Consider the following 27,255-nt stretch of genomic DNA (forward strand, 5'->3'; position numbering starts at 1 on the left):
CTAGGGGAGGAGGGGCGAGCTCCAGAAAGCTCACACAGCAGGGGCGCACTTTATTTATATGTGTACATATGTATACAGGCGGCTGTACAGCACGGGGCCAGCGGCTCCCACTGCTATGGGCCTGGGGGCATGGGGCAGGGCGCCCCTTTTTTGGTCATGCCTACTGAGGACACAGCTTCAGCAGGGCACCGAGAGGTCGGCCCCACCTCAGGCTTGGTGGTCTGGCCCGGCAGTGAAGCAGGTGGGGCTGGGGTCCCGGCACTGCTGGGCACACTTTTTGTTGGGGCTTGGGAGGGGGTCTGGGGTTCTGGGGAGAGCTTGGGAGAGGCAGGTTTGGAACGAGGCCCGCTCAGCGTGGTCCGCTCCTCCACCACCTCCAGCACCCAGCGCTCCCGGCCCCGGAGGGTCTCAGGTGGGGGAGGCGCCAGGGGTGCAGATTCGGGCAATGCCTTGGAGTCCGCACTCGGGGTATGCACACTTGGGGGCTGAGACACCTCAGCTTTCACCCCAGGCCGTACGGGCTCTACGACAATGGGCACCGGGGGCGTGCCTGCTTCACCGGAGCTGCTGCGCCGGCCGGTCTCGTGTTCCTGCACCGGGCTCAGCGCGGACTTGGCCACGGCCCTGGCTGTCCCGCCCGTACCGTCCTCGGTCTGCACGCTCTGGTGTCGCGCGCCGCTGGCGTCCCGCTCCAGGGTCCGACCCCCAGGGGTCGTCGCACGGGGCGGGGTGCAGGCTTCGGCGCCACCCGGGGACTCTCTCTCCTTACTCGACGCCAGCGGCCTGGGGGCGCCCTCGGGCAGCAGCGGGTCCGCGCCCAGGCTCAGGGGCGACTCCTGGCGGCCCAGGCGGCGGACGGCGACCTGCCGGGGCGCGCCGGGACCCTCGATAGGGGGCGTCTCGCCGTCTGACTCTGCGAGGCTATGCAGCGCTAGCTCGCCGTGGAAGTCCTTGCGGAAATCCGGGTGGCCCACCTCGAGGCTGTGTTTGCGCAGCGCGCTCTTCTTGTCGGCGCCCAGCGAGGCTCCCAGCTTCTCCGCCGACTGCACCCGTTTGAGGAGCGGCGAGCGCGGGGGCTCGGCACTCTTCGGGCGTGGGCGCACCACTGGCGGCGACGAGTGCAGCTTGGCCGGGAAGCTCTGCGTGGTGTGCGAGCTGCCCACCGTGTGACCCGGCAGCGGCGGCGGCGACGCCTGTGTCGGGGACGGCGTGTGCGCCAGCGGCGACAGTGGGATGTTGCCTGCCGACTTGCAGCGCGCAGAGCGGTACTGGCGGTGCAGCTTCGGCGACAGGCCGTGCAGCGTGCTGGGCCGGATGTGGTGCGACGCCGACGACGCCGGCGAGTTGGGCGTGCTCGAGGCGGGCGAGCTACTCTGGGACGAGGCGCCTGCAGGCGGGCGAGAGACGGCAAAGAACTGGGTGGGCGCCGCCAGGGCACTTCCCCGCCCGCACATGCCACCCGCCCCGCGCAGGCGCAGGGTCTACCTAGATAGGCGGAGTCGGGCGTGGAGCGGTAGCTGTGGGTGGGCGAGCGCGCCGGCAGGCCGTGCGTGGGCGAGCCGGGCAGGCTGTCGCTGGACGACAGCGAGCGGTTCAAGGACGACAGCGAGCGGCTAGTGTGCAGCAGGTTCGACTGCTTCGTGATCTTGCGGAAGAGGGAGCTGCGCTTCTTGCTGGAGGACAAGGAGGGAACCAGCTTTCCTGGACCAGACTCTAGAGCTCCCGGCTCTTTCCACTTCAGGGCCTCAAGGCACCTCCTGGAACCACCCACCCAATCTGGACCCTCCCTCTTCAACAACAACACTGTTGGAGACTGGAGAACTTCCCTTATCGCAGTCTCACTTGGCTCCTCCCACCTCAGGCCTACTCATTGCTTTTTGAACACTCACAGTCCAAGCTAGAAGCATCCATCCAAACAGAACCAACCTATTATTGCCCCGCCCACCTTTCTAGCCCCTCCCCCTCCAGCTAAACCCACCTATCAGGGCAGGAATAATATCACTGGATTCAGCCTGACCCATCTCACCCCAATCCCCACTCACTCCTTGTCCAGGCCAAACCCGCTGATCAAAACAGAAAACTCTCCTGGCTCCACCCACCTCTCCTAACTGCATTATTTGTAAGGGAAGAAATTATTTCTACTGGCCTGGTATGCTCCTCCCAGGTAGAAATCTCTTCTCCTGCCCTCCCCCCCAGGTCGCCTAAATGCATCCAGCAAAGCAGGGTCATCCCTTGGACGGTGTCCTCTTGGTCCATATCCTCTGGCTCTGCTCTACTCCCAGAGTTTTGGAGCTTGGCACATCTTCCTTTCCCAACTCCTCCCACTTTCTCAGCCCCTCCTTCTCTGTCCTTTCATTATTGCTCTTCACTCGGTGGCCCCCAGGTGGCGCGAGTGGTAAAGAACCCGCCTGTCAATGCAGGAGACGCAAGAGACTGGAGTTCTCTTACATGTTCCTGATACCTGGGTCGGGAAGATCCCCTGGAGAAGGGCATGGCAACCCACTCCAGTATTCTTGCCTGGAGAATCCCATGGACAGAGGAGCCTGGCTGGCCCAAAGAGTCAGACACGACTGAAGCGACTTAGCACACACGCAGTGGCCCCGGCCACCTTTCCTGTGCACAACTTCCATTCCTGTGAATATGCCTTCTCCTGTCCTCTCCTATACCTATCCCACATAAACCCTGGCCATCGGAATGCTCTAGGGGGCCTGCTGTTTATAGCCCCGCCCACTGCTCTTGGCCCCACCCACCTCTCCTGACCCTCCTTGGCAGAGGGCCGCTTGTTCCTCCGAGCCATTTTGGCCTTGTAGCTGCTGCGCCGTGCAGGGCCGATACGGATGGAGGTATTTTCGAAGGGTGTTGTGGTAACGGCCACTTTATTGCCACTCTGGGGTTAGAAAGGGGGAAAGTTCTCTGCTGGAGGCTGTTCTGGCAACCAGCTCCCCGGGACCTCCCTCACCCTTCATTCCCTTCCACTCCCCCGACAGTTGGCTTTTTCCACATAGACTCACCTTAAGGATCAGCTCAACGACCTCAGGATGTACCATGCCATGCACAGGCTCCCCGTTCACGTGGGTGATGAGGTCCCCGGCACAGAGCCCCGCCTCCTGGGCTGGGCCCCCCTCCTCCACGTGCTGGGGACAGGGCACCCCACAGGGGCAGGATTAACAGGATTGGTAACAAGGAAGTCTCCCTAAGCTTATGTTCCAGACACCTAACTCTGTAGGCACGGTAATCATAACACCGAGCGAAATAACAATCATTCTCGCCAGTTTACAAATGAAGAGACTGAGAGTCAGAGAAGAAAGTGACGGGATGCGGGGGTGTCACAGAGGAGTCTCATTCAGGCTGCCTAGCTCCAGAGTTTGAGCTGTCCCTCATCCCTTGGAGCGGGGGTGAGTGGGTGGGTATGGAATTCTCTCTCCCCACTCCCACCGTAGAATACAGGCTCATCCATGACTGCTCACCCAGACAATGTGGTGTACACTGTAGACATCTGAGTCGCCCATGTAGACGCGGATGGCACGCAGTGTGAAGCCATACTTCTTGCCAGAGCGTTGGATGGTGATGGGGGAGCGAAGCCCACTGACAGCCGGCGAGTAGTCCCGGCTGGGTGAGGAGTCCCGTGAGGAAGGGTTGGAGGAGAGAGATCGCGGGGACATGGGGCTAGCCAAAGGTGAGCTCCCATGGGGCTCCACTGCAGACACAGACCCATGGTCAGAAATCAGGGAGGACAGACACAGCTCTCCCTGTGTCTGCTCCTCCCTCCTCCCAAGTCAAGGTCCCAGGGCTCTCATTGGCCCATCCCAGAGCAAATCACTGTGGACCGGGAAAAAGCACCAATGTGGGTAGCCCATCCCCTGCCAGGTTGGACCCAGCGTCACCTGCAGGGATCATGACAGACAAGGCAGTGGCTGAGGCTGACTTGATGACTTTGCCCCCGGTTCGAGAAGGCCGCTTCTCTACCGCGGAATCTCCTGATAGCTGCTGGTGCCGCGCTCGGCGCAGAACCAGGTCATTGGTGGCTCTGGGGCCTGATGGGTCCCCATCCTTAGAGGGTGGGCAGAGGTCGCCTGGGCGGTCAGCTGCAACAGAGCAGGTGGGTTAGGGGGTCAGTCCAAGGTCATAGTCTTCTTAAATGGTGTTCCCTCTGCATGCAATGTTCTTCCCACCTCTCTCCCTTGCTGGATTGTGAATTTCGTAAGAGCAGGTACCCTATACATTTGGAACACAGAGAAATGCTTAAACACATTTGTTGACTGACTGAGCATGCAACAGGGGTCTTTCTCATGTTGATGAGAATCCCAGGTTGGAGTGTGAAGAGTACAGGAGAACTTGCATAAGCAGTAACCAGGCTCATTGAATGCTCATATATGGCCCCTGGGGAACTGGGGAAGGCGGCAGGAGCGGGCACTTACTGGCCTCAGAGTCCCCGGCGCTGGGGGTGCCATCCCCTGGAGGTGTCTCTTTGGCGGCCCGCACATCCAGCGAGCCTGGAGGGTCGGAGCTGGGCCGGGGAGGCCTGCGCAGCCGAGCCTCATCCTCTTCCTCTTGGGGGGTGCTGAAGCGGCTGGGCTCCAACAGCGCCGAGAAACGGCGGCGGGCGCCCAACGGGGGACTGGCCTCCCCCTCCAAGAAGCTGGCCTCAGACGCGGAGAAGCGCTTGCTGCGCAAAGGGGGCGTTGTCAGAGGAGTTACTCCCCTTCGGGCCCCGTCCCCAAACCCAGCTCTGCCCTTGCTCACATCTCCGGGGAGCCCCCTCTCCAGGTCTTCTCGCGCAGGGTCAGGCCACCCAGGCCCTCCCGCTTGCTGGTCACCTTCTCCTCTGGGCCCTTAGCGCTCGGCTCCCGCTTGCTGGTCCCCGCTGCCGCCACGGGGGTCTTGGGCTCGTGCTGCGACAGCTGCTCCATACTGCTATACACCTGCAAGTGGCAGTGGAGGGAAGTCCAACCCCCAGGTTCTGCCTTCCCTCCTGAACCAGTGAACTTCCCGCTACTGTTGTTCAGTCGCTCAGTAGTGTCCAAGTATTTGCGACCCCATGGACTGCAGCACGCCAGGCTTCCCTGTCCTTCACTGTCTCCTGGAGTCTGCTTAGACTCATGTCCATTGTGTCGATGATGCCAACCAACCATTTCCTCCTCTGCCTCGCTACTGGAGCCTGCCAAACTAAGCTCCATCCTAGTAAAGCTGGGTCCTGCCCATTCCTGGGCCAAGCCCGACCACCCACAATTCTTCAGTTCTGGCCCCACCCCACGAAATGAAGCTCTGACATATTCTAGATCCCACCCTGCCCAAGCCCTAAAGAATCTCACCTCTCCAAGTCTCATCCAGTTATGCGTACCCTCGCCCAAGCTAGGTCGTGCACCCCCCTACATTGTGTGTGCGCTCAGTCGTGTCCGACTCTTTGTGACCCCCGCTACACGCTGTTCCTCAAAATGAAATAGTGCCCAGCCTCACCACGGCCTAGCTCTGCCCTCACTGCTCAATCTCTCTATTCCTTGGTCCTGACCCAGCCCGGTCCAGATTAGCCGCTCCTCCTGTCGGTCATTTCTATATTGTTCAGATTCCCATTAGATTCCACTCAATGCCGAAGGCATCTTCCCTGGTAGCTCAGCCTGTAAAGCGTCCTCCTACAATGCGGGAGACCCGGGTTCAATCCCTGGGTCGGGAAGATCTCCTGGAGAAGGAACCCACTCCAGTATTCTTGCCCGGAAAATCCCATGGGCGGAAGAACCTGGAAGGCTACAGTCCACGGGGTCGCAAAGAGTAGGACACGATTGAGCGACTTCACTTCACTCACTTTAATGCCAAAGGCCACTTCCAAGACTATGCTGCTTCCCCCACCCCAACCCCTCTGCCACTAGCCTCATCACTCAGATCCTCACTCGTTCTGTAAATTCTCTAGTCTGAGACCTTAGGTCTGTGGGCCTGCTCCCCACAGCCTCCTGAGCCCCTGCCCACTTCCAGCCCACCTTCATTCCCTACCTCAACACCTGCCCCGCCCTCCCCCGGACTCGCCCCACCCCTTCCTCCCAATTTGGCCCACCTTGCTGAAGCGCGGGGAGCAGGAGGAGAACTGACGTATCTCCACAGGCTCCTCCTCCGTGGTGTCATCCTCATCGTAGGAGTTCACGTGGTGATACCTGTCTGTGCGGGCTGGGGTGGAGGTGTGGATAGTGACCGCGGGCACGTCCACTCCCGCGGGCAGGTCCACTCCTCAAATCATACTCCCACGAAAGTCAGGTCTAGGTCCTACAAGCCTGGCCACGCCTCTTCTCCTTATTAGTAACTGATTCAGACCCCGCCCCCACGCTGAGACCCAGTCCCACTTTCTCCAAGCTACATGTGGCCCCACCTCCATAAAGCCACATCCCCAGACTCCACCTACCGTGCTCTCCACCCTGGCTCCGCCTCCACCAGCCCAAGCTTGCCTTGTTCTGGGTCCTAGCACCGCCTGGTAATCCAGGCTCACTCCCAATTTTAGAATTTACTGCGGTCCAGGCTCCACCCCTACCCCAACCTCCTTTCTTCTCTGAGCCCCGCCCCTCTGCCAAGCCACGCCCCCGGCACGACCTCAGCCCTCTTCTCGGTTCTAGCGGGCTAGTCTCCTGCCCAACTGGGCTCCAGCCCAGGCCATACCCAAGGGCCCCCTCAAAGGATTCCACCCGCTGTCCCCGCTCACTGTCGAAGTAGCTGGTGTCATCTTCGGACTCCAGATGGGGGATGAACTCGGCCTTCTGCCTCAGCAATCCTGTCCAATCCAGGTCTCGAAAGAAACTGTGCTGCTTCACCTCGAAGGCACCGCCTGGGGAGGAAGGAGTGGGCTGGATCAGGGAAGGAATTTAAGCGACAGCTATGGCTAGCCCAGGGCTTCCCTGGTGACTCAGACTGTAAAGAATCTGCCTGCAATGCCGGAGACCCAGGTTCAATCCCTGGATCAGGAAGATCTCCTGGAGAAGGGCATAGCTACCCACTCCAGTATTCTTGCCTGGAGAATTCCATGAACGGAGGAGCCTGATGGGCTACAGTCCATGGAGTCGCAAAGAGTCAGACACAACTGAACAGCTAACATGGCTAGCCAAGAAGCCCAGCAGCCCAGCTCACCCATTTTCCCGCCCAGGGACACAGCGCTGGAAGCCCTGCTCCGGACAACAGACACCACTGGTCACCCACCCCTGCCTCAGCTCATATTCTCTGCACAGCAGACCCCCCTACCTGCACCTAGACGGATCAAGGGATTAGTCTGCAGGAGGCTGGATATCAGATGCTGGGCATCCGTGGGTAGGGCCTCCTCCCCTTCGGGCCACAGGATGTCGTCTGCAGAGCAAGGTGTGGGATGGGGTTCGCTTTTAGGTCCATGGGCCCTTTTGGGCCCTCCCTCGTTTCCGTGCCCCCTGCTTGCCCACCGCGGAGGCACGCACCACTGATGACCTGTCCAAAGAGCTCTTCGGGAGTGTCTCCAAAGAAGGGCACACAGCCCACCAGGAACTCGTAGAGAATGATGCCCATGGCCCACCAGTCCACCGGCTTGCCGTATCCCTGACGCAGGATGACCTCGGGTGCGATGTACTCTGGGGTCCCACACACCTGAGGGCAGGCGGTCAGCCCATGCCCTGGCCACAGGAGGGGCCTCCTGGGGGAGCAGCGCCCCCCCCATGCCAGACCTGGGGCCCACACAGTCCTGCCGGGTCACTCCACCCATGGTGACCCCCACTCCCGCACACACACCTGTTTGTCCAGGAACTCCCGGGCATCCTTCTCGATGTGGCCTTCATAGAGGTTGGTGGTGAGGCTCATGAGCCCCATCTTTGAGAGGCCAAAATCCGTGAGTTTGATGTGCCCCATGGAGGTGATAAGGAGGCTGCAGAAGCAAACTGGGGTCTTAGAGGTGAGAACCATCCTCCTCACTCCTGGCCCTTCTGTACCAGGGCTCCCTCCAACCTCCAAGGGGCAGGGAAGGAGTGATGGCGAAGGTCAAGGCTCACTTGTCAGGCTTGAGGTCGCGGTGCACGATGCCATAGTTATGCAAGTACTCCAGTGCCAGCACTGTCTCAGCAAAGTACATGCGGGCCATCTCCACAGGCAGTGCCCCAATGTTCTTCAGCAGGGTGGCGCAGTCCCCCCCTGGGGGTGAAGGAATAGATGCATGTGAAGAGGGAGGCAACCCTGGTCCAGAGTGGAGCACTCAGCAGGCAGCATAGCACCAAGTTCTCATCTCACATGGCCCCCATTTTACAGCTAAGGAAAACTGAGGCTCAGAGAGGGGCCTCCCTCTCCCCAGCTTACGCTGGGAGTGCCCTCTGCCAGGCTTCTCTTCTCCTCTTAGCCATCCTCCAAAGTCAGCATAATCAGTTGATTTTATACAGGAAGGAGTTGGTTTACACCCAACCTCAGAGAGAGGTTGGGTCAGGCAGGGAGTTGATGGCGGAGGTTAAGTTTGGTTGGGACTGAGGCTGCCTGCTTATGAACTGAGTCTGGGAGAATGGACCCTGGTCTGGAGTCTGAACCTTGAGGGTCTGAGGTTTTAAAATATAAATTACTTTCCCCCACCAGATTTACTGTAAGCAGCATTCATATTTTAGTCTCCCTCAGCTTCCATTTCTCCTTTTTCTCACAAGAGTCAGATTTCCTTCCAGGTTTAGCTGCTGGGTCAGCATGTAACCCAAGTTCGATCAATGATTTTCCCTCTTTTTTCACAAAGATTGCTAAGCTCATAGGATGTAAACTGGGATCTGTTGGATGGTAACCTCACTATATCAAGGCCTGTTTCATTTTATTAATTTTTGGCCATGCCATGTGGCTTGTGAGATCTTAGTTCCCCCAGCAGGGACAGAGCCCATGCTGCTTGCAGTAGAAGTGTGGAGTCCTAACTATGGATGACCAGGGAATTCCCTATCAAGCCTTGTTTAGTGGGAAGTCCAAATGTGGGAGAATAGACCTAAGAGATGGAGAGATTACTAGTGACATAATTTGAGCACCTAGATAAAGCCATTCCTGAAGTTGACATTTATTTGAGTTGATAAAGTTCTCTTGTTCCTAGTTTTCCCTGAAGCTAGATTTATCTCAGTGTCAGAAACTGATTAATCAGATTTTCTGAGGGTGGGCCCAGGAATCTGAATCTGGCCATAACCCCAGATAATCCCTACACACATTATGCAGAGTATCCATGGCCTCCTTGAGCTCTATGTCCCTTGTTGCCATCCTCACTATATGAAACAAGCTTTTCTCTTAGCTTATTTTTCTTTATTGTATGTCTATACAGACAGAATGTTACCTCCCTGAGGGAAAGGTGTGTCTGTCCAGGTCTCCACTGTGTCACCAGCAAAGCATGTGACATGAAGGAGATGATGAAGGGATATCTGTTGAGTGACTTAATGGTCAATTAAGACTTGGAGGTGGCATAGCTGTAGCCCTGTGAGATCATGTGTGTAACCGCAGCACTTCTGTGTTTGGAAGATGAATGGATTAATATTTGGGATGGTTAGATAAACAGATAAAAAACATATATATTGGTGATTGGATGATTGGATGGATGGTAAAGTGATGGATAAACTGATGGATTAATTGTGAATAAGTAGATGGAGTTAGACTGCTAACTAGATAAAATGAAATAGCTGCTAGAGTGGAGGTTTAGATGAATGAATAAAAATAAGGATAGTAAATAGATGGATGGGAAGAGGGATGGATGGATGACAGATTAATAAATAGGTAAATAGATATTCGTGGATAGATGGATGTTAAGTAGGCAGGTGAATAAACAGATGGATGAATGAATGCCTAGATATAGAAAAAGAGGGATGGATGGAAAACAGATGTACAACACAGTGAACCCTAATATAATTTAGTTAATAATAATGTACAGTATTTGTTCATCAATTGTAACCAATGTATCATACTAATACAACATGTAAATAACAGGAGACAGAGCAGGAGAGGACTGAATACCTGGCAACGCTCTGAACTTTCCAGTCAGTTTTTCTACAAACCTAAAACTGCTCTAAAAAATGAAGTCTATTACTTTTTTAAATAGATGTGGGGGCTTCCCCAGTGGTCCAGTGGTTAGGAGTCTGCCTGCCAATGCAGGGGACACAGGTTCAATACCTGGTCTGGGAAAATCCCACAGGCCATGGGGCAACTAAGCTGGTGTTCCACAACTAATGAGTCAGCACTCTAGAGACCTCAAGCTGAAACTACTGAAGCCCAAATGCCACTACTGAAACCCTAGTGCCTACAGCCCATGCTCTAGAGAAGAGGCATTGCAATGAGGAGCCAAAGCATTGCAATGAAGAGTAGTCCCCACTTGCCCCAACCAGAGAAAGCCCACAGCAACAAAGACCCAGCACAGTAAAAAATAGATAAATCTTTAAAAATAAATGTATTATAATCTTGTAAATCAACTATACTTGAATAAAATAAATAAAGATGTAATGGCCAAACAGATACATGGATGGACCAATAGATGGGTAATCAGATGGATAGATGGAGAGACGGCATGTAGATATATGGATAGAAAAATGGAAGGATAAGCAAATGAACAGATGAAAGAAAGGAGGATAGAGGGATGGATAATGGAATGGATGTACCCATACTGAGAAAAAATTAAAACAGATAAATCAGGCTTCCCTGGTGGCCCAGTGGTTAAAAATTCACCTGCCAATGCAGGGGATGCATGTGTGATCCCTGGTCAGGGAAGATCCCACATGCTGCAGAGCAACTAAGCTGGTGTGCCATAACTACTGAGCCTAAGCGCTCTAGAGTCTGTACCCCGCAACAAGAGAAGCCACCCCAGTGAGAAGCCCATGCACTGCAACCAGAGAGTAGTCCCTGCTTTCTACAACTAGAGAAAACCCACACTCAGCAATGAAGAACCAGCCCAGCCACAAATAAATAAATTTTTAAAAAAGAAAACAGATAAATCAATAGATGACTGGGTAGAAATAAACAGATGGAATGTTTGAACAACGACTGGATGAATAAATGGGTGGATAAACTAAACACACAGGTGGATAGTCAACATGGTGACTGGGGTTCTGGCAGGCCACCCCTAGTGGCCCTCCCCTCATCTTCCCCACAGCCCTGCAGGCACCCACACCTTCCACATATTCCATGACCATGCAGAGGTGGCGCCGAGTCTCGAACGAGCAGAACATTCCGACCACAAAGGGGTTCTCAGCAAACGTGAGGATGTCGCGCTCCACGAAAGCCTGCTGGATTTGGTTGCGCAGGATCAGGTTCTGCTTGTTGATCTTCTTCATCGCGAAGCGCTGTCTTGTTTCCCGGTGCCGCACCAGATAGACGGCGCTGCAGGGGGAGAGAGCGAGGACCGGCCGTCACCTCCGAGACACCCGGCCTCCGCCACCCTCCCCCCGCCAGAGCCCCGGGTGGCTCACCCGTAGGCACCATTGCTTATGAGCTTTATGGTCTCAAAGTCATTCTCTCCAGGTGGTTTCTTAGCCTTAGTGCTGCGGCCCTGCAGAGGAAAGATGGAGACCACAGAATCATCATCATCATAATCATGAGACTGAGACTCTTGGTATTCCACTTAACACATGGGGAAATTGAGGCACAAAGTCAGTGAATGAGTCCTTCATCCAAGTGCCAAAATGAGGGAGTAACAAAGTGAGAAGTTAAACTCAAGACTGGCTGACAGTGAAGTCATATAACTAACTTCTCTTCATTAGGAAAGAAACCTACAAAATGGCTAACCATCCTAATATATAAAGAGCTCCCAGAAATCAACAATAACATTAACAACTGGAGAGAAAAAATATGCAAGATATGTAAACTAGAGTTAGAGCTGTTAACTATGTGAAAAAAATGTTGAACATCACAAATAATGACAGATAGGCAAGCTAAAACTACTCCAAGATACCATTTTTCACACAGTAGATTGGCAGAAAAAAAAATCCAAAAGCCTGGCACACTCTGTGGGCAAAACTGTGCGGAAACAGATACTTTTATACCTTGCTGTTGGGAGTATAAATTGGTACAGTCTCGATTAAAGATACTTGGTGTATATCAGAATTACAAATGCATGCTTCCTTTAATCCAGCAATTTTCACTTTAAAAAAGTTTTTTTACACTTTTGAATTCATGCTATAGATATGCTTTCACATGTGAAAAATGACACACAGAGGTTCAGGGGCTGGAATGGGGAGCTCCGCTTCCGGTGGCAGGATCTGGGGAAGGGGCGGCAGGTGCCATGTCAGGCTGCAAAAGTGGCAAGAAGAAGCCCCTAAAGCAGCCCAAGAAGCAAGCCAAGGAGATGGATGAGGAAGATAAGGCATTCAGGCAGAAGCAGAAGGAGGAGCAGAGGAAACTTGAGGAGATATTAGCAAAGGCCACGAGGAAAGGCCCCCTGGCCACTGGTGGAACTAAGAACTCTGGCAAAAAGTAAACTGTTCCTTGTGCCTGAGGCAATGATGACCCTTAGTTCCATTCCTGTTTAAACACCTGGATTCCCTGTCATAATATCTATTGCCACCTATAGCTAGAATGAAGTGTTGTCTTGGAACCTATTGTACATTTAAGAATAAACTTTTGTAAAAAAAAAATGACACACACATATTTTCTTACTCATTGCAAGATTGGAAATAATCCATACATAGGGAATTGGTTAAATAAAATACGAGGGGATACAATATAAAGGAATATTGTATTACTATTTTGTTGTTGTTTGTTTGTTTGTTTTTGGCCATACCATGTGGCACACAGGATCTTAGTTCCTGAACCAGGGATTGAACCCATGTTCCCTGCAGTAGAAGCATGGAGTCTGAACCACTGGACTGCCAGGGAAGTCCTTTACCACTGTTTTTTTTTTTTTTCTTTTTTTTTGAGTGAAAAATATTTCTGTATATTTATTCAGAAAGTTCTTCAAAGTATTTTATTAAATAGAGGGAAAAACAAGGAACAATATGTACTGTATGATTTTATGTAAAAAGAGGGGTAAAATATAATCATATTTGAGGTAATATGAGTATGGGGGACAAGAGTGGGTATAAGATTTTTCACTGTATACCGTTTTTGAAAATAACTTTTATTTTTCATAGGGACAAGAGATTTATTACATTAACAGTTCACAAAAAGATCTATGAGGTTTAAAAATATTGAACTTCTATGTTCCTTAGAATGTAGCCCAAAAAAGTTTGACAGAAACGTTGGCAGAACCACAAAGAGAAATTACTCAAAACAGACTTAACACATCTATCTCAGAAACTATCAGATCAATCTGGCAAAAAAAGAAAAATGAATAGGAAGATGGAAGATTTGAATCACTCAATTAACAAGTTTGATTGAATGGAATTACAAAGGATCCTACAAACAACAATTAAAGATAAATACCTTTTTAGAGTTTTAGACTTCTGAGTGATGTCATTCCATTACCTATTCAAAAAATTAAATGGCATATAATGGTATAATGAGATTTTTTTAAATACAGGACAGATGCGTGTGTGTATGTATGTGAATTCATAGACATAATCTGAAACAAAGGACACAAATCCAAACGCTTTCAGGGACCAGGCATACCAGGTGAGAGTCATGGGTGACTGGGGTGTAGGTAACCCAATATCTTAGGCCAGCCCCCATTCAATGTCAGCTGGTTCCATCACAGTGTTGTTAGAACTTTTGATTCTTTTTAAAATGGCACAAGCCTAGATTTTAACTTTAATCTTCTGATTTCTATATTTTGTTTCACACTTTGGAAAACACTAGGCAGCTCAGAAAAAACACGAGGATGGCCATTATGGTGGGTAACCTCCACCAGACATGTGGGACATCTACCAAAGTGTGGTTGGCCTGTGGGTGGAATTAAGTAATTTTTACTACACTGAGTTGTTAATACACAGAGACACTCAACCCATTCAAAAGTCCATACAGATTTCTTCAGGAAATTAAATATAGAGTTACCATGTGACCCAGAATTTCCACTCCTAGGTATATACGTAAAAGAACTGAGACAGTTGCTCAAACAAATACTTGTACACAAATATTCATAGCAGCACTATTTACACTATAGCTAAAAGATGTGAACAATCTAAAGGTCCATCAATGAACAATGGATAAACAAAACGTGGCATATATTATTCACCCACGAAAAGCAATGAAGCACTGATTCATGCTATAGCATGGGTAAACCTTGAAAACATTATGCCAGGCACCAAAGGCCACAGAGTGAATAATTCCATTTATATGAAATATCCAGACTCAGCAAATCCATAGAGACAGAAAGATCTGGACAGCAGATCAGTGGTTGCCAGGGGCTGTGGGGGAGGGAGGGGATGGAGAGAAACTGCTTAATGGGTACAAGGTTTCATTTTGGTATGATGAAAACGTTTAGGAGCTAGATAGTGGAAATGGCCTCACAGTGCAGTAAATAACAATGAATTGTTCATTTAAAACTTGTTTAAATGTATGCTTTATGTTATGTGTATTTAATCACGAAAAGAAAAATGCCTGTGGAGGAAGAGCTATTATTAACCCATTTTACAGATGGGGAAACTGAGGCTCAGAGTGGGGACCAAGAGATTCGCTCAGCCTGAGGACAAACAGCCAGGAGGTGGGCCCCGACCAGTAGGGCCAGACCAGAACGTTATCCACTGGACCACCAGGCCTTACCTCAGAAAGGTCGTCCTGCTCAGGTGTGTTAGAGCCACCACTGTCTTGTTCCTCCAGGTGCACCACATCTAGGAAGGGAATGGGAGTGAGTCAAGGCCTGGGTCCCAGTCAGCTCACCCAGAGTCCCCAGCACCGATCAGTCAGCACCTGGAAAGGGGTCACGGGTGAGGCCCAGCTGGCGGATGATGTAGCGGGGGATGTCTGTCTTGACTAGGTGACCCTCCTTAGCATGGCCCTCAGCCGCCTCCAGCAAGTGGTAGAACTCCTCGGGGTTGAATTCCTAAGGCAAGGCAGGGTATGTTCAGGGTGACCTCCAAGGTGCCCTAGCCAGCCCCCCACCCCCAGCACCTCCTCCCCTGCCCATGACGAGCCCCCTCACCAGGCATTCCAGCAGCCTGGCTGGACGTGAGATGATAATAAGCAGCTTCTTCACCAGCTGAGTGACGAAGGCCACCTCTAAGCTCTCGGAACGTTCATAGGCCTGCGATGTGGGGCACAGTGGGGGTGGGGTTCACAGGTGCCTTTCCTGAGCCAGGCTTCTTTTCCATCCCCACAGCAACAGACAATACTGCTGCTATTGTCCCATTTTACAGGTGAGAAAACTCAGGCCACACGGTAAAAATCATCGTTATTGTTATTTTAGGAAACATGGTCCTAAAATGTTCAGTCATTCAATTTATCTTCAAAGCAATTCTATAATCCAGGCCAGGTTAAAATTCCCTCTGCCTAGCAACCTCTCTCCTCGGATCTCTCCATGGCTCCCTACTTCTCCTCTTTTAAGTGTCTGCTCAGTTATCAACTCCTCATGGAGGCTTGCCCTGACCCTTTCCAATTCAAAATTGCACCTGCCTTACTGCTAGGACCCTCAATTGCCATTACTCTAATCTCACGTTCTTCTTTTCTATCTTACAAGCCATATATTAATTTATCTATCATGTCCATCAAAGTCAATACTACATATGGTCTTAGTTTCCCAACTGGAGATTGAACCCAGCTGGGTTCCAGCAGTGGAAGCGCTGAGTTCTAACCACTGGACTGCCAGGGAAGTCTCAGTAAAATTTAAATAAGGACAGGATCCCAGAGGGCTAAGTCAAGCCATACTGGAAACTGAATCAAAAGAAAAAGTGTAGGGACTTCCCCAGTGGGCCCAGGTTCAATCCCTGGTTGGGGAACTAAGATCTCTCAAGCTGTGTGGTGCAGCCAAAAAAACAGAAAAAGTGGGGCAATCTTTATGCGTTTTTTTGTTTTTCAAATGATTAATGGTTTTAATAAAAATACTATTGATTAGCTTGTTTCCATTAAAACCAGGAAAGTAAAATTATAGAAAATTTTAGTTTAATTATAAAATATTTAAACTTAACATTTTGTTTTAACATATTTTCTTTTCAACTTATTCAATAATTAATGTTCTAAAGGGGAAAAAAAAATCACCTGCTTCATCCTACTCTCAGTCCTAATGTCACCCTAGAAGGCAGCATTCAAGTAAAGACCTGACAGAGGTGAGAAAAGTTAAATTCCTGCTTCCTGGGGGCGGGGTAGGGATAAATTGGGAGACTGGTACAGACATGCTTTCTGTATGCTAAGTCACTTCAGTCGTGTCCAACTCTCTGCAACTCTATGAACTGTAGCCTACCAGGATCCTCTGTCCACGGGATTCTCCAACCAAGAATATTGGGATGGGTTGCCATGCCCTTCTCCATGGGATCCTCCCAACCCAGGGACAGAACTCAAGTCTCTTACATCTCCTGCATTGGCAAGCAGGTTCTTTACCGCTAGTGCCACCAGGGAAACCTCATATATAAAACAGATAACTAATAAGAACCTACTGTCTAGCACAGGGAACTCTACTCAATACTCTGTAATGACCTATATGGGAAAAGAACCTAAGAGTTTCTATATATGTATATGTATAACAGATTCAATTTGCTGTACACATGAAACTAACACAACATTGTAAATCAACTATACTCCAATAAAAATTAATTAAAACAGTGGGAAAAAAAAAGAAACTTTGTTTGGCCGAGCCACGCTGACTGTGAGATATTAGTCCCCTGACCCGGGATCGAACCTGCGTCCCCTGCATTGGAAGTGGAGTCTTGACCACTGGACGGCCAGAGAAGTTTCAAGAAACTTAAATTATTAATAGTACTGTCAATATCACCATGTGATATTGCGAAAATCTTGGTATAACAATATAATGATTTTGATAAGGGCAAAAGATGCATTTTGTGGGAAAAAAATAATTCCTACTTCCTCCATCAGATCTAGAGTCGCGATCTAGTCTTTCTCCTCCACTCTTCAGTCCTCGGCTCCACACCAGCCACTTGGCATATGTTAGGCGCCCCCTGAATGGATGTGGCGTGAAGGAAAGGATAGGGACATTGGGCCAGATTTGGGGGTTCAGAGCCCGAGGTGGGGCTGGCTTCTCGGTGCACTCACGTCCTGCAGCAACTTCTCCAGGTTTTCCTGCAGTTCATAGAAGTAGACGGTGGTAATGAGGCCGTCGCGGGACTTGGTCAGGCAGTCTCGAGCCAGCTCGATGATCTGGTGGTGGATGAAGCTGAGAACGCCGTCGGCCAGCGGCAGCACGCTGTCAGGTTCGTAGGCGCGGGCGAAGTCGCGCAGCTTCTCTTCCATCTGCGCGGTGGCCTGCAGAAGGGAGGGAGGCAAGGCGGGGATGCCCGCGCGGGGCTCGGCCCAGAGGTTGTTTCTGCCAAGAGCCTGCACGCCGCGGCGCCGGCCACCAGGGAGCGCGCGGAGCTAAGGTGAGCGAGGGCTCCGGCCGCCCCGCTTCCCTGCGGCCGCCCCCGGCCCCGCCTCACCTTCGGGAACCTCTCCTTGTAGACATGGTTCATCATCACGATTTCGTTGTCGTAGGAGGAGGGGGATCGCCCGGGACTGCAGAGAGAGAAGCCCATCGCGTCCAGTCCCTTCCCTCCCAAACTGCAGACGATCGTCTCGCAGGGCACGAGCCCCCAGACCCACCAGGTTGTTCATGGAAGGGGAGGCAGACCCACCTGAGGCTCCGCGAGCGAGGCCGCACGACAGGGGAGCGGCGGCCGCCATCCTCGTCTGTGATGCTCTCGGTGCTGCCGAAGTGTTTGGAGAGGAAGTGGAGCTCGTCCACGGTGGGCTGGTAGGGCAGCTGGTGCAGACGCTCCTGGGAGGAGCAGGAAGACTGGGGGGAGGGGCAGGGCCGGGGTCAGGTCACCACGGTCCCCCCACAGCTCGGGACCCTGGCCTGGGACCCCCGCGGCTGGCGGGCCACTGAGCAAGGCCAGAATCTGGACATGGCTTATGATCCTTGGATCCCAAGGCTCAGCTTGGGATTCCTGGCGACAGACAGGGGAGCAGGGACACAGATGAGAACAGGGACACAGACATGAGTGGCCTGAGAGAGCCTGTGAAAACCCAAATCAAGTCACATACGCCTCCTCTGCTCAGAACTCTCCATGGCTCCCACCTGACTCCTGGTGAATGCCTAAATCCTCTCCATAGCCCACAAGGTCTTGCAAGATCTAACCCTGTCTTCCTGCCATCATCTCCTCCCACTCTCCCCCCACCCCCCACCCCCAACCTGCTCTGCTCCAGCTGCACAGGCCTCCTTGACGGTCTGTGAACAAGCCAGGCACACTCCTGCTTCGGGGCCTTTGCACTGACTGTTCCCTCTGTCTCTCGCACATCTACTATGGATCACTCCTCCAAGTCTTTGCTTTAAAGTCACATTTTAGGCATCCTCCTCTGACCACACCCCTCATTCTCTCTCTCGTTTCCCCAACTCGCTTCTTGCTGACTTCTTGTCTCCTGACTTACTACTGTACATCTTATGACTTATTTGTTATTACTCTCCGCTCCTCCAGAGCAGGAACTTGGTTCTGCTTAGTCCCTGGTCCGGGCATGGCATGCAGTTGGGGCAATCACAGACCCAGACATCAGTGGAGAAACACAAGGTCAGCCACCTGATTCTGCCGGCAGAATGATTTTTCCACATGAAATCACTCACTTTCCTGCTTAAAACTCCCCATCCCATCATTACCTATTAAAATAATCTTCTCAGTGCACACAATCTATGACATGCGTGCCTGTGTGCTAGGTCACTTCAGTCATGTCTGACTCTTTGTGACCCTATGGACTCTAGCCCACCTGGCTCATCTGTCCTTGGGATTCTCCAGGCAAGAATACTGGAGTGGGTGGCTATGCCCTCCTCCAGGGGATCTTCCTGACCCAGGGATGGAACCTGCATCTCCAACACTGCAGGAAGATTCTTTATTGCTGAGCCACCCGGGAAGCCCAATATTTGACATTCGGAATAATAATTTCAAATTCAATAGTTCAGACTAAAATTTTAATTTAATTTAATATAAAACAAAAAAACCTTTCTCTGGCTTCCCACCACATTTAGAATAAAATCTACCTTGCCACCCTGGCCAAGAAGCCACAATGTGAGTGTTGCTGCCTGTGTCACCTCCATTCTGTCACTTCCAACCCAAAGCTCCAGCCACACAGGCTATTTTCAACTTTCCCAATGTGTGAAGTTTTCTGTTGCTGCTAAGAGTTTGCGCATGCTGTTCCCCCTTCCTGGAACACTCTTCCTTCCCTTCTTCCATCTGCCAAACCCCTGCTGATCCTTTGTCTTGGCTTCAATGCCACCTCTTCCAGGAAACCTTCCTTGACCCTCTCTCCAGCTTAGTCAGGTGCCTTCCCTCTGCTGTCATCACCTTGCCTTATGCTACCCTCATCACAGCTCTGACCACTCCAGCATCCCAAGTTGTGAATGCCTTCTTACATATCTGACTCCTCCCATGAGGGCTCTGTGAATTCTTGGGCCCTGGTCCAGCTTGTAGAGCCCTACCTGCCATATGAAAGTCATGTGATAAATGTCTGCTGAGCATCATACCAATGTATGGACAAGCGAACCAGGGAGACAGATCTGAAAGGAGGCAGATGGAGAGAGAGACTTTGGGTATTGCAGTGGGTGAGCAAATGGTTCCAGGTGAAGGATATGGCCTGGCCCTAGCCAGGTGCAGACACTTGGGCAAGTGGCTTAACACATGAGCCTTAATGACATTTATCTGTAAACTGAGTCCACGGTGAGTAGGATCCCCAAAAAGATATATTGAAGGTGGAGAACAGGACCTTGGAAGAAACTTGGAACATAAAGAGATGGACAGGTGAAACCTTTGGAGAACTAGAGCAACCCAAAGCTCTTACTAAAGCCAGTCCAGTAGGCCCCCTGTAGCTCCCACCCACCGGCCCCGCCTGCCACACTCACCGAGACAGTGGAGCTGGGTGTGTTGGTGCCATAGCCAGACGAAGGGAGTGAAGCCAGAGACCAACGGCGTCCATCCGCCCTGGAACCCAGCCAACTTGCTCAGAGGCTGCCAGGCCCCATCAGTCCCCCCACTCCTCAGGGTGTGAGAGAAGCCTCTGACCATGGCCAAGGTAGGGGCGGGTGGGAGAATACATCTATGCTCTGAGATCCCTGAAGACCCTCAGGGTTAAGGAGGTAAAGAAGAAATCTACCAGCCAGGCACCCGGGACCTGGAGCAAAAATCAGTCTCCTCTGCTCTTTCCCATGACTTCATCCTCAAGCCAAACAAGCCCCCAAATTAAAAAGTCCACTCAAGGAAATCATCCCAGAGGGACCCCAAAAGATGACCCCTAGAGGATTCCCTCAGAGAAAATTCTCAGAGGAAGATCACTTGAGTCTTTTCAGAGAAGAAAGTTTCCTTCCTCATAAGCATGTACAACACTGACATGGGATCCCATAGACACAATCACTCTTATGGCCACATCCAATCCTGTTACTAGTATGGTTGAGTTCACACACTGAAAGTCACACACATTCACACCACGTGACTCTTCAACACAGATACTCACAGGCGTTCACTAGCTTGTGTGTGTGTGTGTGTGTGTGCGCGCACTAAGTCGTTTCAGTTGTGTCCAACTCTTTGCAGCCCCATGGGTTGTAGCCCACCAGGCTCCTCTATCCATGGGATTCTCTGGGCAAGAATACTGGAGTGGGTTGCCATTCTCTTCTCCAGGGGATCTTCCAGACCCAGGGATTGAATCTGGGTCTCCTGCATTGCAGGCAGATCTTTTACCATCTGAGCCACCAGAGCAGCCCTTCACTGTCCCATTTGTGGACCCCAAAATCACATGTTTCCAGGCTAACACACAATCACACATGCAAAATGAGACATACGCTCACAAAGACACAAACACAGAGACCTGGTACTCACACTCTGACATATACAGACAGACTCCCCCACACACTCTAGTCTGTCACATTAACATGACACACATTGAAGACACCCTCACGCACTCAGTCACACATTCAAATTCTCACAGAGCTACACACTCATTCACACTCCCACACAAATTACACATTCACATGGAGTCACGCATGGAGGTACATGTTCCCTCAGCTATTCACACACACATTTACAACCCTACCAGTACACAGTCACACAGGTTCACTCTCACACCCATGGATCCATGTGCAGGTGTGGGCTGCCTCACGTATTCATGACCTCACAAACACACACATCCACATCAGCACACAGATTGCACCTTCACAGGGACGCACACTCCCATGAACTGGACTCCTCTCCTCAGGCAGTGTCCTTGCTCAGCTCACCCTCCACGTAGGTAACCACATCCGGTCCAATAGTGGAACCCTTTTCTGTCTCCCCATTGCCCTCAGCTGAATTCCATGGTCGAGGGGAAACCCCCACCCTCCCAAAGGAGCCATCCTCTGTCCCCACAGTCTCCTGTGACTCCCACACCACAACTGTCACCAGCCTTTGCAGTGATCTGTGTTGCCTGCCCAAACTCAACCCGGAGGATACAAAAGGGATGTGGTTCACCCCATACCCCAGCTCCCAGAACACAGTAGCTGTTCAGAAGTGAGTCCTAGACGTTTCCCCCTCAAAATCAAAGATTCTCTTTTCCTCCCCCAATTTTGCCAAAGCTCCTCAGAAAATTCATCTTAGGGACATTCCAGAAACCCACAGGACCCCCGGAGGGAAATCTGAGATTCCTCCTCTTGGGCCTTCAGGGGACATAGTCCTAGGCACCCTCCCCCACGTTAAGGACCTAGTCGTTCGATGGGTAGCAAGCAGTCTGAGCTTGCGCACTTCATCCTTGCTACCCTGTCCTGTTGCTATGGGAACGCCTGGCCTGGAGAGCGAGGCTTGGGAGACTAAGACCCCGGGACCCTAGCGCAAGCGCTTTCGCTCCTCGGCAAAGGAAGCCCCTCCCCTTCCCCATTCTGAACAGGAGACTGGCCCCTCCTTCTTGTGGTCCCGCCCCTAATGCTGGGAGCCTGTTCCCGCCAGGACTTTGGGGGCACTCTGCCGGTCCCTCAGGCTGTGACTCAGATGCAGTGATGAGGGGAACAGATGGTGGCCCAGACGGTGGCTGGGGAGGGTATGGCTAGGGTTCTGGGGCCCTGGGGAGAGGGACTCACCTTCGGGAAGAGGCAAAGGAGAAATGGGCTGGGGTGTTGGGGGAGAAGTTGCGGGGGCTGTCCAGGGGGCTGCTACCTGTGGCAGAAAGAGGGGGATCTTCAGGTCTGGCGTGGGAGGCAATCCCATCAGACCTCCTGATCCTCAAAGCGGGTTCCAAACAGCAGCTTGTCTCCTCCTTAGTCTAGTCTCACCGGTGTATGAGTGGGCCACTTCCCTTAGCTGTGGCCCCTTCCCCTAAAATGTTTTGGCTACCAAGTGTCAGCCCAGCCCCTCCCCGGGTCGATCCCGCCTTTTTCTGGGTGGCCCCTCCCCTTAAGGATGGCTCCCCCTTTCTGCCCCATCCCCTTTCCAAACAAGCTCCTCCTGGGCCTCCGCCCACCAATGCCCGTCCCTTTGAGGAACCGCCGAGCCAACACAAGGATGGCCCCGCCCTTTGTCCAATCCAGGTCCTCTCTGTCCAGACTCTGGACCACCCCTCCTGTGGGATGGACCTACTCCTCTCCTATGGCCCCGCCTCCGCTAGTCTGGCCCGCAAACCCATCACCTGTCTTACCCAGGTGTCCTGGCAGGGGGGAGTGGGGTCGCGGCAGCGTGGGCGAAGTGCTGGTCAGGATGAGGCTTTTCCGGTTACTGGTGCGGCAGCTGCGGGGAAGGCGAGGCAGGGAGCCGGACCCGGCCTTAGCCCAGTGAGTTTAAGGGTTCGACCCGTCACCTTCCCATCTCAGATCCCTCCCACCTGTCTCCCAACCGAGTGGGTGCTCGAATGTGCCCCCAAAGGACTGCTCAGAGGAGGAGGCAGTGGAGGAGTGTGTATGGGAAAGGATGCATACGTGGTGTGTTGGTGCAAGCCTCCTGGTGTGGATAGACCACGTGTGACCATGTATGGGGTGATAGTCATGTCCACGTGATACCAATGGAGATTCTCGTGTCGATGTGTCTTTGAGTCTTTGCATGACATTTGCTGTGTGGATCCAAGCGTGGCACCAGGTGTGTGAGTTTAGCACTGGGACGACTCTAGTGTGACATCATGTGTGACAGTCCTTGAGTTTATCTTGTGTGACGTGGCCTGTGGCTTTGTGTGTCTGTCTGACACAGTCTGTCTAGCCACTTGTCCATGATTAGATGTGCCACTGTGGGCTGTAAAGCATACCTCATGCATGATATCTGCTGTGTCTATACTTTTGTGTAGCAGTCTGAGTCTGTATGAGACACTGTCCTTGTGTCCGAGTGCGATATTCACCATGTGTGTTCATGTATGGCATCTATACGTGTGTGATACATCATATAGATGATCTATACATCTATATGTGTGTGAGCTTAACATCCTGTGACACCAGGCACGTCTGAGCATGCCACCGTGTGTGACACAGATGAAAATGTGTGAAAACTTGTGATACTGTGTGTGTCTCCGACTCTCTGGGTCATTCTGTCATCTGTGTGACACAGCATGTGACATACTTAGGTGATATTGTATATTGTGACATTGCACAGATGTCATTGTCACATATGTCTCTGTGCATCTCAGACGGCACAGTCGTGTGTGTGTGTATCACCACACAAGTGACATCTTCCTGGGTGTACGCTGCACTGTGCCTGCAGACTTACTTGTCTGTGTGATTCTGGGAGTGTCCCTGTGTGTCTCTGCATGCCTCTGACCTATGGCCACTGTATGGCTGGGAACTCGTGGCGACTCCCGGGTGTATCTGGGACACTAGGGCTGTTGTGTGTGTATGTGTGTGTGACATCATGTCCTGCGTGACGCTGTGTCACTATTTTTCATATGAGGCTGTGTTCTTTGGGAGGGGCTGTTGGGCTATAATAAAAGCCCCCCCATCTTTCATTCTGCACCTCAGGATCCCAGCTTCCAAAGAGGGACCCTTCAGCCCCTCCACTCCCTTCACCCCCGCCCAGAGCAGTGACTGAGCATATTTGCGCGGCCAGAGCACGCGGCATGGGGGTGGGGGGGAGGCCAGGCTGGGGCTATTGTTCTGAGGGTGCTAAGCCCCCCACCCTCCCCTTCTTCCCCTACTCTCGCCCCCCGGCTGCGGGAGTCCGCAGCACCAGCAGACAAAGGCGCCGCAATCCCCCACCAGGCGCAGCCCCCTCCGCCCGCGGCGGTCCTTTCTAGCGTGCAGTCCCCCCCAAGTTTCGGCCCACACTGCCCCCCATTTAGCCCCAATCCCGGCAGGAAGGCTCAGCGCGGGCACCTCTGGCGCAGCTGGACCGGGTGCAGCATCCCGGGCCCCGCCCTGCAGCAGCAGCAGCAGGAGGGCGGCTTTGGGGGAAGGGCCGGGTCAGGGTCTGAGGGATCGGGGGTCTACCTCTTGGTCCGGCGGAACATACTGCCGCCAGGGAAGGAGGGCATCGAGAAATTGGAAAGCGCGATCCAGAGAGAGTCAGACATGACCCGGCGGCGGCGACATGGTGGCAGGTGCGGCAGCAGCAGCGGCGGCGCGGGGAGCGAGCGCGCGGGGCGGAGGCTGGAGCCGCAGCGGGCAGGGGAGAGCGGGGGAGGGGAAAGGCCTGCGGCTGCCCGCCAGGAGGGGGCGCTGCTGGGCACCAGCGCGCCAGGCCCCGCCCGCGGGCGCGCCTGGCGCCCCAACCCGAGCTGAAGAAGGGGCCGTCAGCCCCGCGCATCTGTCCCCCAGGGCTCACCTGCTGCTTTTCCGGGGCAGGGGCAAATCTTTCTGGAAAGCAAAGGAGCAAAAGGATAGAGGTCAGCGAGGACCGACAGTCACTGCCCAAAAGCCCTGTCAGCCCCTTGGAGGGGTAGAAGTCCGGTGGGACAGGTCCTTCATCAGCATCGTCACCAGCACCTTCGGCCTTGGGTTGAGGGATGGGGTCCTGGGCAAAAAGTGCCAGGGTGATTCCTCTCCTGACCCCAAGAGACCAGCACAGGAGCCCCATATAGGACTCCTGAGTTGGCATCTCAATGTGTGTTTGTGCAAATGAAACAGGAGTCGTTATCTGAAAAACATTTCTTGAGCACCTACTGTATGGCAGACCCCGGTGCTAGGCACTGGGGATACAGCAGTACATGAGACAAATAAAATTTTCTGCCCTTTTGGGACCAGTATTTAAAGGAGAGAAGCAGACAACATTAACGTAGAAGTGAATGAAATAATTTTAGAGAGAAATAAATGTTATGAATAAAATTAAGCAAGGTGGAATTTCCCTGGTGTTCCAGTGGCTAAGACTCCACCCTCCCAATGCAGGGGCCCGGGTTCGATCCCTGGCCAGAGAGAAATAGATCCCATGTTCCACAACTAAGACCCGGTGCAGCCAAATAAAATAATTTTTATTTTATTTTTTTTAGTTAAGCAAGGTGATGTGATGGGAAATGGCTAGGAGGGGAACATGAGGGCTAGAGGGCTGCTCTGTAGAGGTGACTTTTAAGTTGGTTGCTGAAAAATAAATCAGTCAGGGGAGGATCTGTGGAGAGAGCATTCCAAGTAGAGGCAGTTGCAAAGGCCTGGAGGCAGGAATAAACTTGGCATGCTCAAGCAGGAAAAGTTGAATGATTGGGTGAATGAATGAATGGCCCCTCCACACCTCAGTAGCTCTACCCGACTCTCAACCAGATTCACAGAGGTAGGGTGGGGGTCATTAGCGGGACTCAAACTGAGATCTGAAATGGAAATCAGGGGACTTCCCTGGTAGTCAGGTGGTTAAGGCTCCGGGCTTCCACTGCAAGGGATGCGCGTTGAATCCCTGGTCAGGGAACTAAGATCCCACATGCCATGTGGCATGGACAAAAGAAAAAAAGGGAGGGGGGAATCGGGTGATGGTTGGGTAGTCTTTTTCAGTAATGGCAGTGATAAACATGATAACCATGGGTAGGCTTTAGCTCTGCCCACATTATAAGACATTTGCATTCTGTTTGTCAAGCACACAGAAAGCCACCACTGGGACCAGAAATTTCAGATTTGGACACTTTTCTGAGAGCACTGAGGAACAGAAGGGAGAAGCAACATCGTCTTCCAGCCAGTTCTATGTCTACAGACTAAGGTGAATAAAAGGGACAGGGTAGGGTTGCAAGCAGAAAGATTCAGATGAGGGTTTCAAAACCTCTTTAGTGGGGACTCCAGCCAGGGATCTGCCTGGTGGCACAGAAGTGAAGACTCTGCCCACAGTGTGGGAGACCTGGTTTCGATCCCTGGGTCAGGAAGATCCCCTGGAGAAGGGCACAGCAACCCACTCCAGTACTCCTGCCTGGAGAATCCCATGGACAGAGGAGCCTGGCAGGCTACAGTCCATAGGGTCTCAAAGAGTCAGATGCGACTGCAGCCCACCAACCAGGGAGAATTGAGGAATGTTCTAGGATCTTTCTAGCATCTCTGATAGCAGAAAGTCCTGGGTTCGAATCCCAGCTTTACCACTTAAAACCTTGGCAAAAGACCTTCCAATAGTTCATGCCTTCTAGAGGATTCTGCATATGATGCATGTGCCTAGCACCTTAGTATGCTGCCTAGCACACATAGTAATTGCTCAGTAAATATTAGATCATAAGAACATTGTGGATGTATATGTTGCATGGCAGAAGACGAGCCAGGGGGATCTCGCAGTCCCAAGTACAGAGGACAGATGGATGGTTGGGGTCAAAGGGCACACTGTCCAGATTGGTAGCTCTGCCATCCTGAGCCAGGAGTGACCAAAAATCTCTACCAGATTTTCCTTCTGTCTTTGCAGGATCAGCTTGAATGAGCCACCCCTTGGACCAGCCTTGCCAGGCGACTGCAATGGTCCAGTCAAAACCAAGATCTGGATTTTCTGGCCATGGAGTCCAGTGCTCAAAACTCAGAGACACTGTGGCCTACGAAGCTGAGCCCCAGGGCTCTAGGTGCTCTAAGTGCTGCCTAGAAAAGTTTTTGAGTCTAGCCCCATCTGCTAAGCATCCCTAAACATTTTAGCGTCGAGGAAAGGGACAATGTGGAGAGGGAGAGGATTTGGACCTTGGTGTCAGTGTAAACAGAGGCCACTTCCATTGCCAGTTACAGAACTGCTCTGCCCAGCGGATTCTGCATTTCCTTGAGATTAAAGGAGAGTCCTGAGGACAGGGCATTTGAACTTAGATTGCTGTACGATCCGAATTCATACGCGGGAAACTTGGGCGCTCTACGGTTGTGGGACAGCTCCTAAGGGGTTGCACCAGTGTGCAAGAGTGTAG

At 52.3% G+C, this 27,255-nt stretch overlaps 1 protein-coding gene, 1 long non-coding RNA gene and 1 pseudogene across 4 annotated transcripts; 2 read left to right on the forward strand and 1 right to left on the reverse strand.

Moving 5' to 3' along the window:
• Positions 1 to 26: 26 nt before the first annotated feature.
• MAST1 (microtubule associated serine/threonine kinase 1) lies at positions 27 to 24,581 on the reverse strand. Of its 3 annotated transcripts, none has more exons than XM_081504425.1 (26): positions 24,410 to 24,581; positions 22,633 to 22,730; positions 22,088 to 22,156; positions 19,889 to 19,967; positions 17,634 to 17,794; positions 17,439 to 17,514; positions 17,056 to 17,265; positions 14,996 to 15,097; positions 14,764 to 14,896; positions 14,617 to 14,684; positions 11,391 to 11,470; positions 11,093 to 11,301; positions 7,986 to 8,124; positions 7,729 to 7,861; positions 7,422 to 7,587; positions 7,216 to 7,317; positions 6,683 to 6,805; positions 6,047 to 6,156; positions 4,744 to 4,922; positions 4,419 to 4,666; positions 3,885 to 4,085; positions 3,468 to 3,697; positions 3,012 to 3,134; positions 2,751 to 2,887; positions 1,486 to 1,673; positions 27 to 1,387 (listed from the first exon to the last, which is right to left on the reverse strand). In XM_081504425.1, the coding sequence occupies exons 6-26, from the start codon at positions 17,472 to 17,474 to the stop codon at positions 114 to 116; spliced, it is 4,191 nt and encodes a 1,396-aa protein (XP_081360551.1). In that variant the 5' UTR covers positions 17,475 to 17,514; positions 17,634 to 17,794; positions 19,889 to 19,967; positions 22,088 to 22,156; positions 22,633 to 22,730; positions 24,410 to 24,581; the 3' UTR covers positions 27 to 113. The 3 variants fall into 3 exon arrangements, with proteins under 3 accessions (XP_081360551.1, XP_081360550.1, XP_081360549.1); XM_081504424.1 differs by having other exon boundaries at positions 22,088 to 22,163; positions 22,642 to 22,730; positions 24,410 to 24,575; XM_081504423.1 differs by lacking the exon at positions 24,410 to 24,581 and adding an exon at positions 22,919 to 23,049 and having other exon boundaries at positions 22,088 to 22,163; positions 22,642 to 22,730.
• On the forward strand, positions 12,203 to 12,397 carry LOC145511381 (translation machinery-associated protein 7 pseudogene; annotated as a pseudogene).
• Positions 21,212 to 27,159, forward strand: LOC145511384 (uncharacterized). Its single transcript, XR_014057829.1, has 3 exons — positions 21,212 to 21,263; positions 25,977 to 26,096; positions 26,778 to 27,159. It is a non-coding gene; the product is annotated as an uncharacterized LOC145511384 (long non-coding RNA).
• The last annotated feature ends 96 nt before the right edge of the window (positions 27,160 to 27,255 follow it).

The sequence above is a fragment of the Giraffa tippelskirchi genome, chromosome 6 (genome assembly GCF_054371585.1).
Source record: "Giraffa tippelskirchi isolate mGirTip1 chromosome 6, T2T-mGirTip1v1.2.pri, whole genome shotgun sequence".
Classification (NCBI taxonomy): domain Eukaryota; kingdom Metazoa; phylum Chordata; class Mammalia; order Artiodactyla; family Giraffidae; genus Giraffa; species Giraffa tippelskirchi.

Coding starts and splice junctions, on each gene's coding strand:
- MAST1 (XM_081504423.1), bottom strand. CDS start 23,046: ATGTCATGCAAAGACTCAAAGACACATCGACACGAGAATCTCCATTGG. Junction 17,266..17,438: donor ACAAGGAGAGGTTCCCGAAG/GTGAGGCGGGGC, acceptor TCCCTTCTGCAG/GCCACCGCGCAGATGGAAGA. Junction 8,125..11,092: donor GGTCATGGAATATGTGGAAG/GTGTGGGTGCCT, acceptor CTTCACCCCCAG/GGGGGGACTGCGCCACCCTG.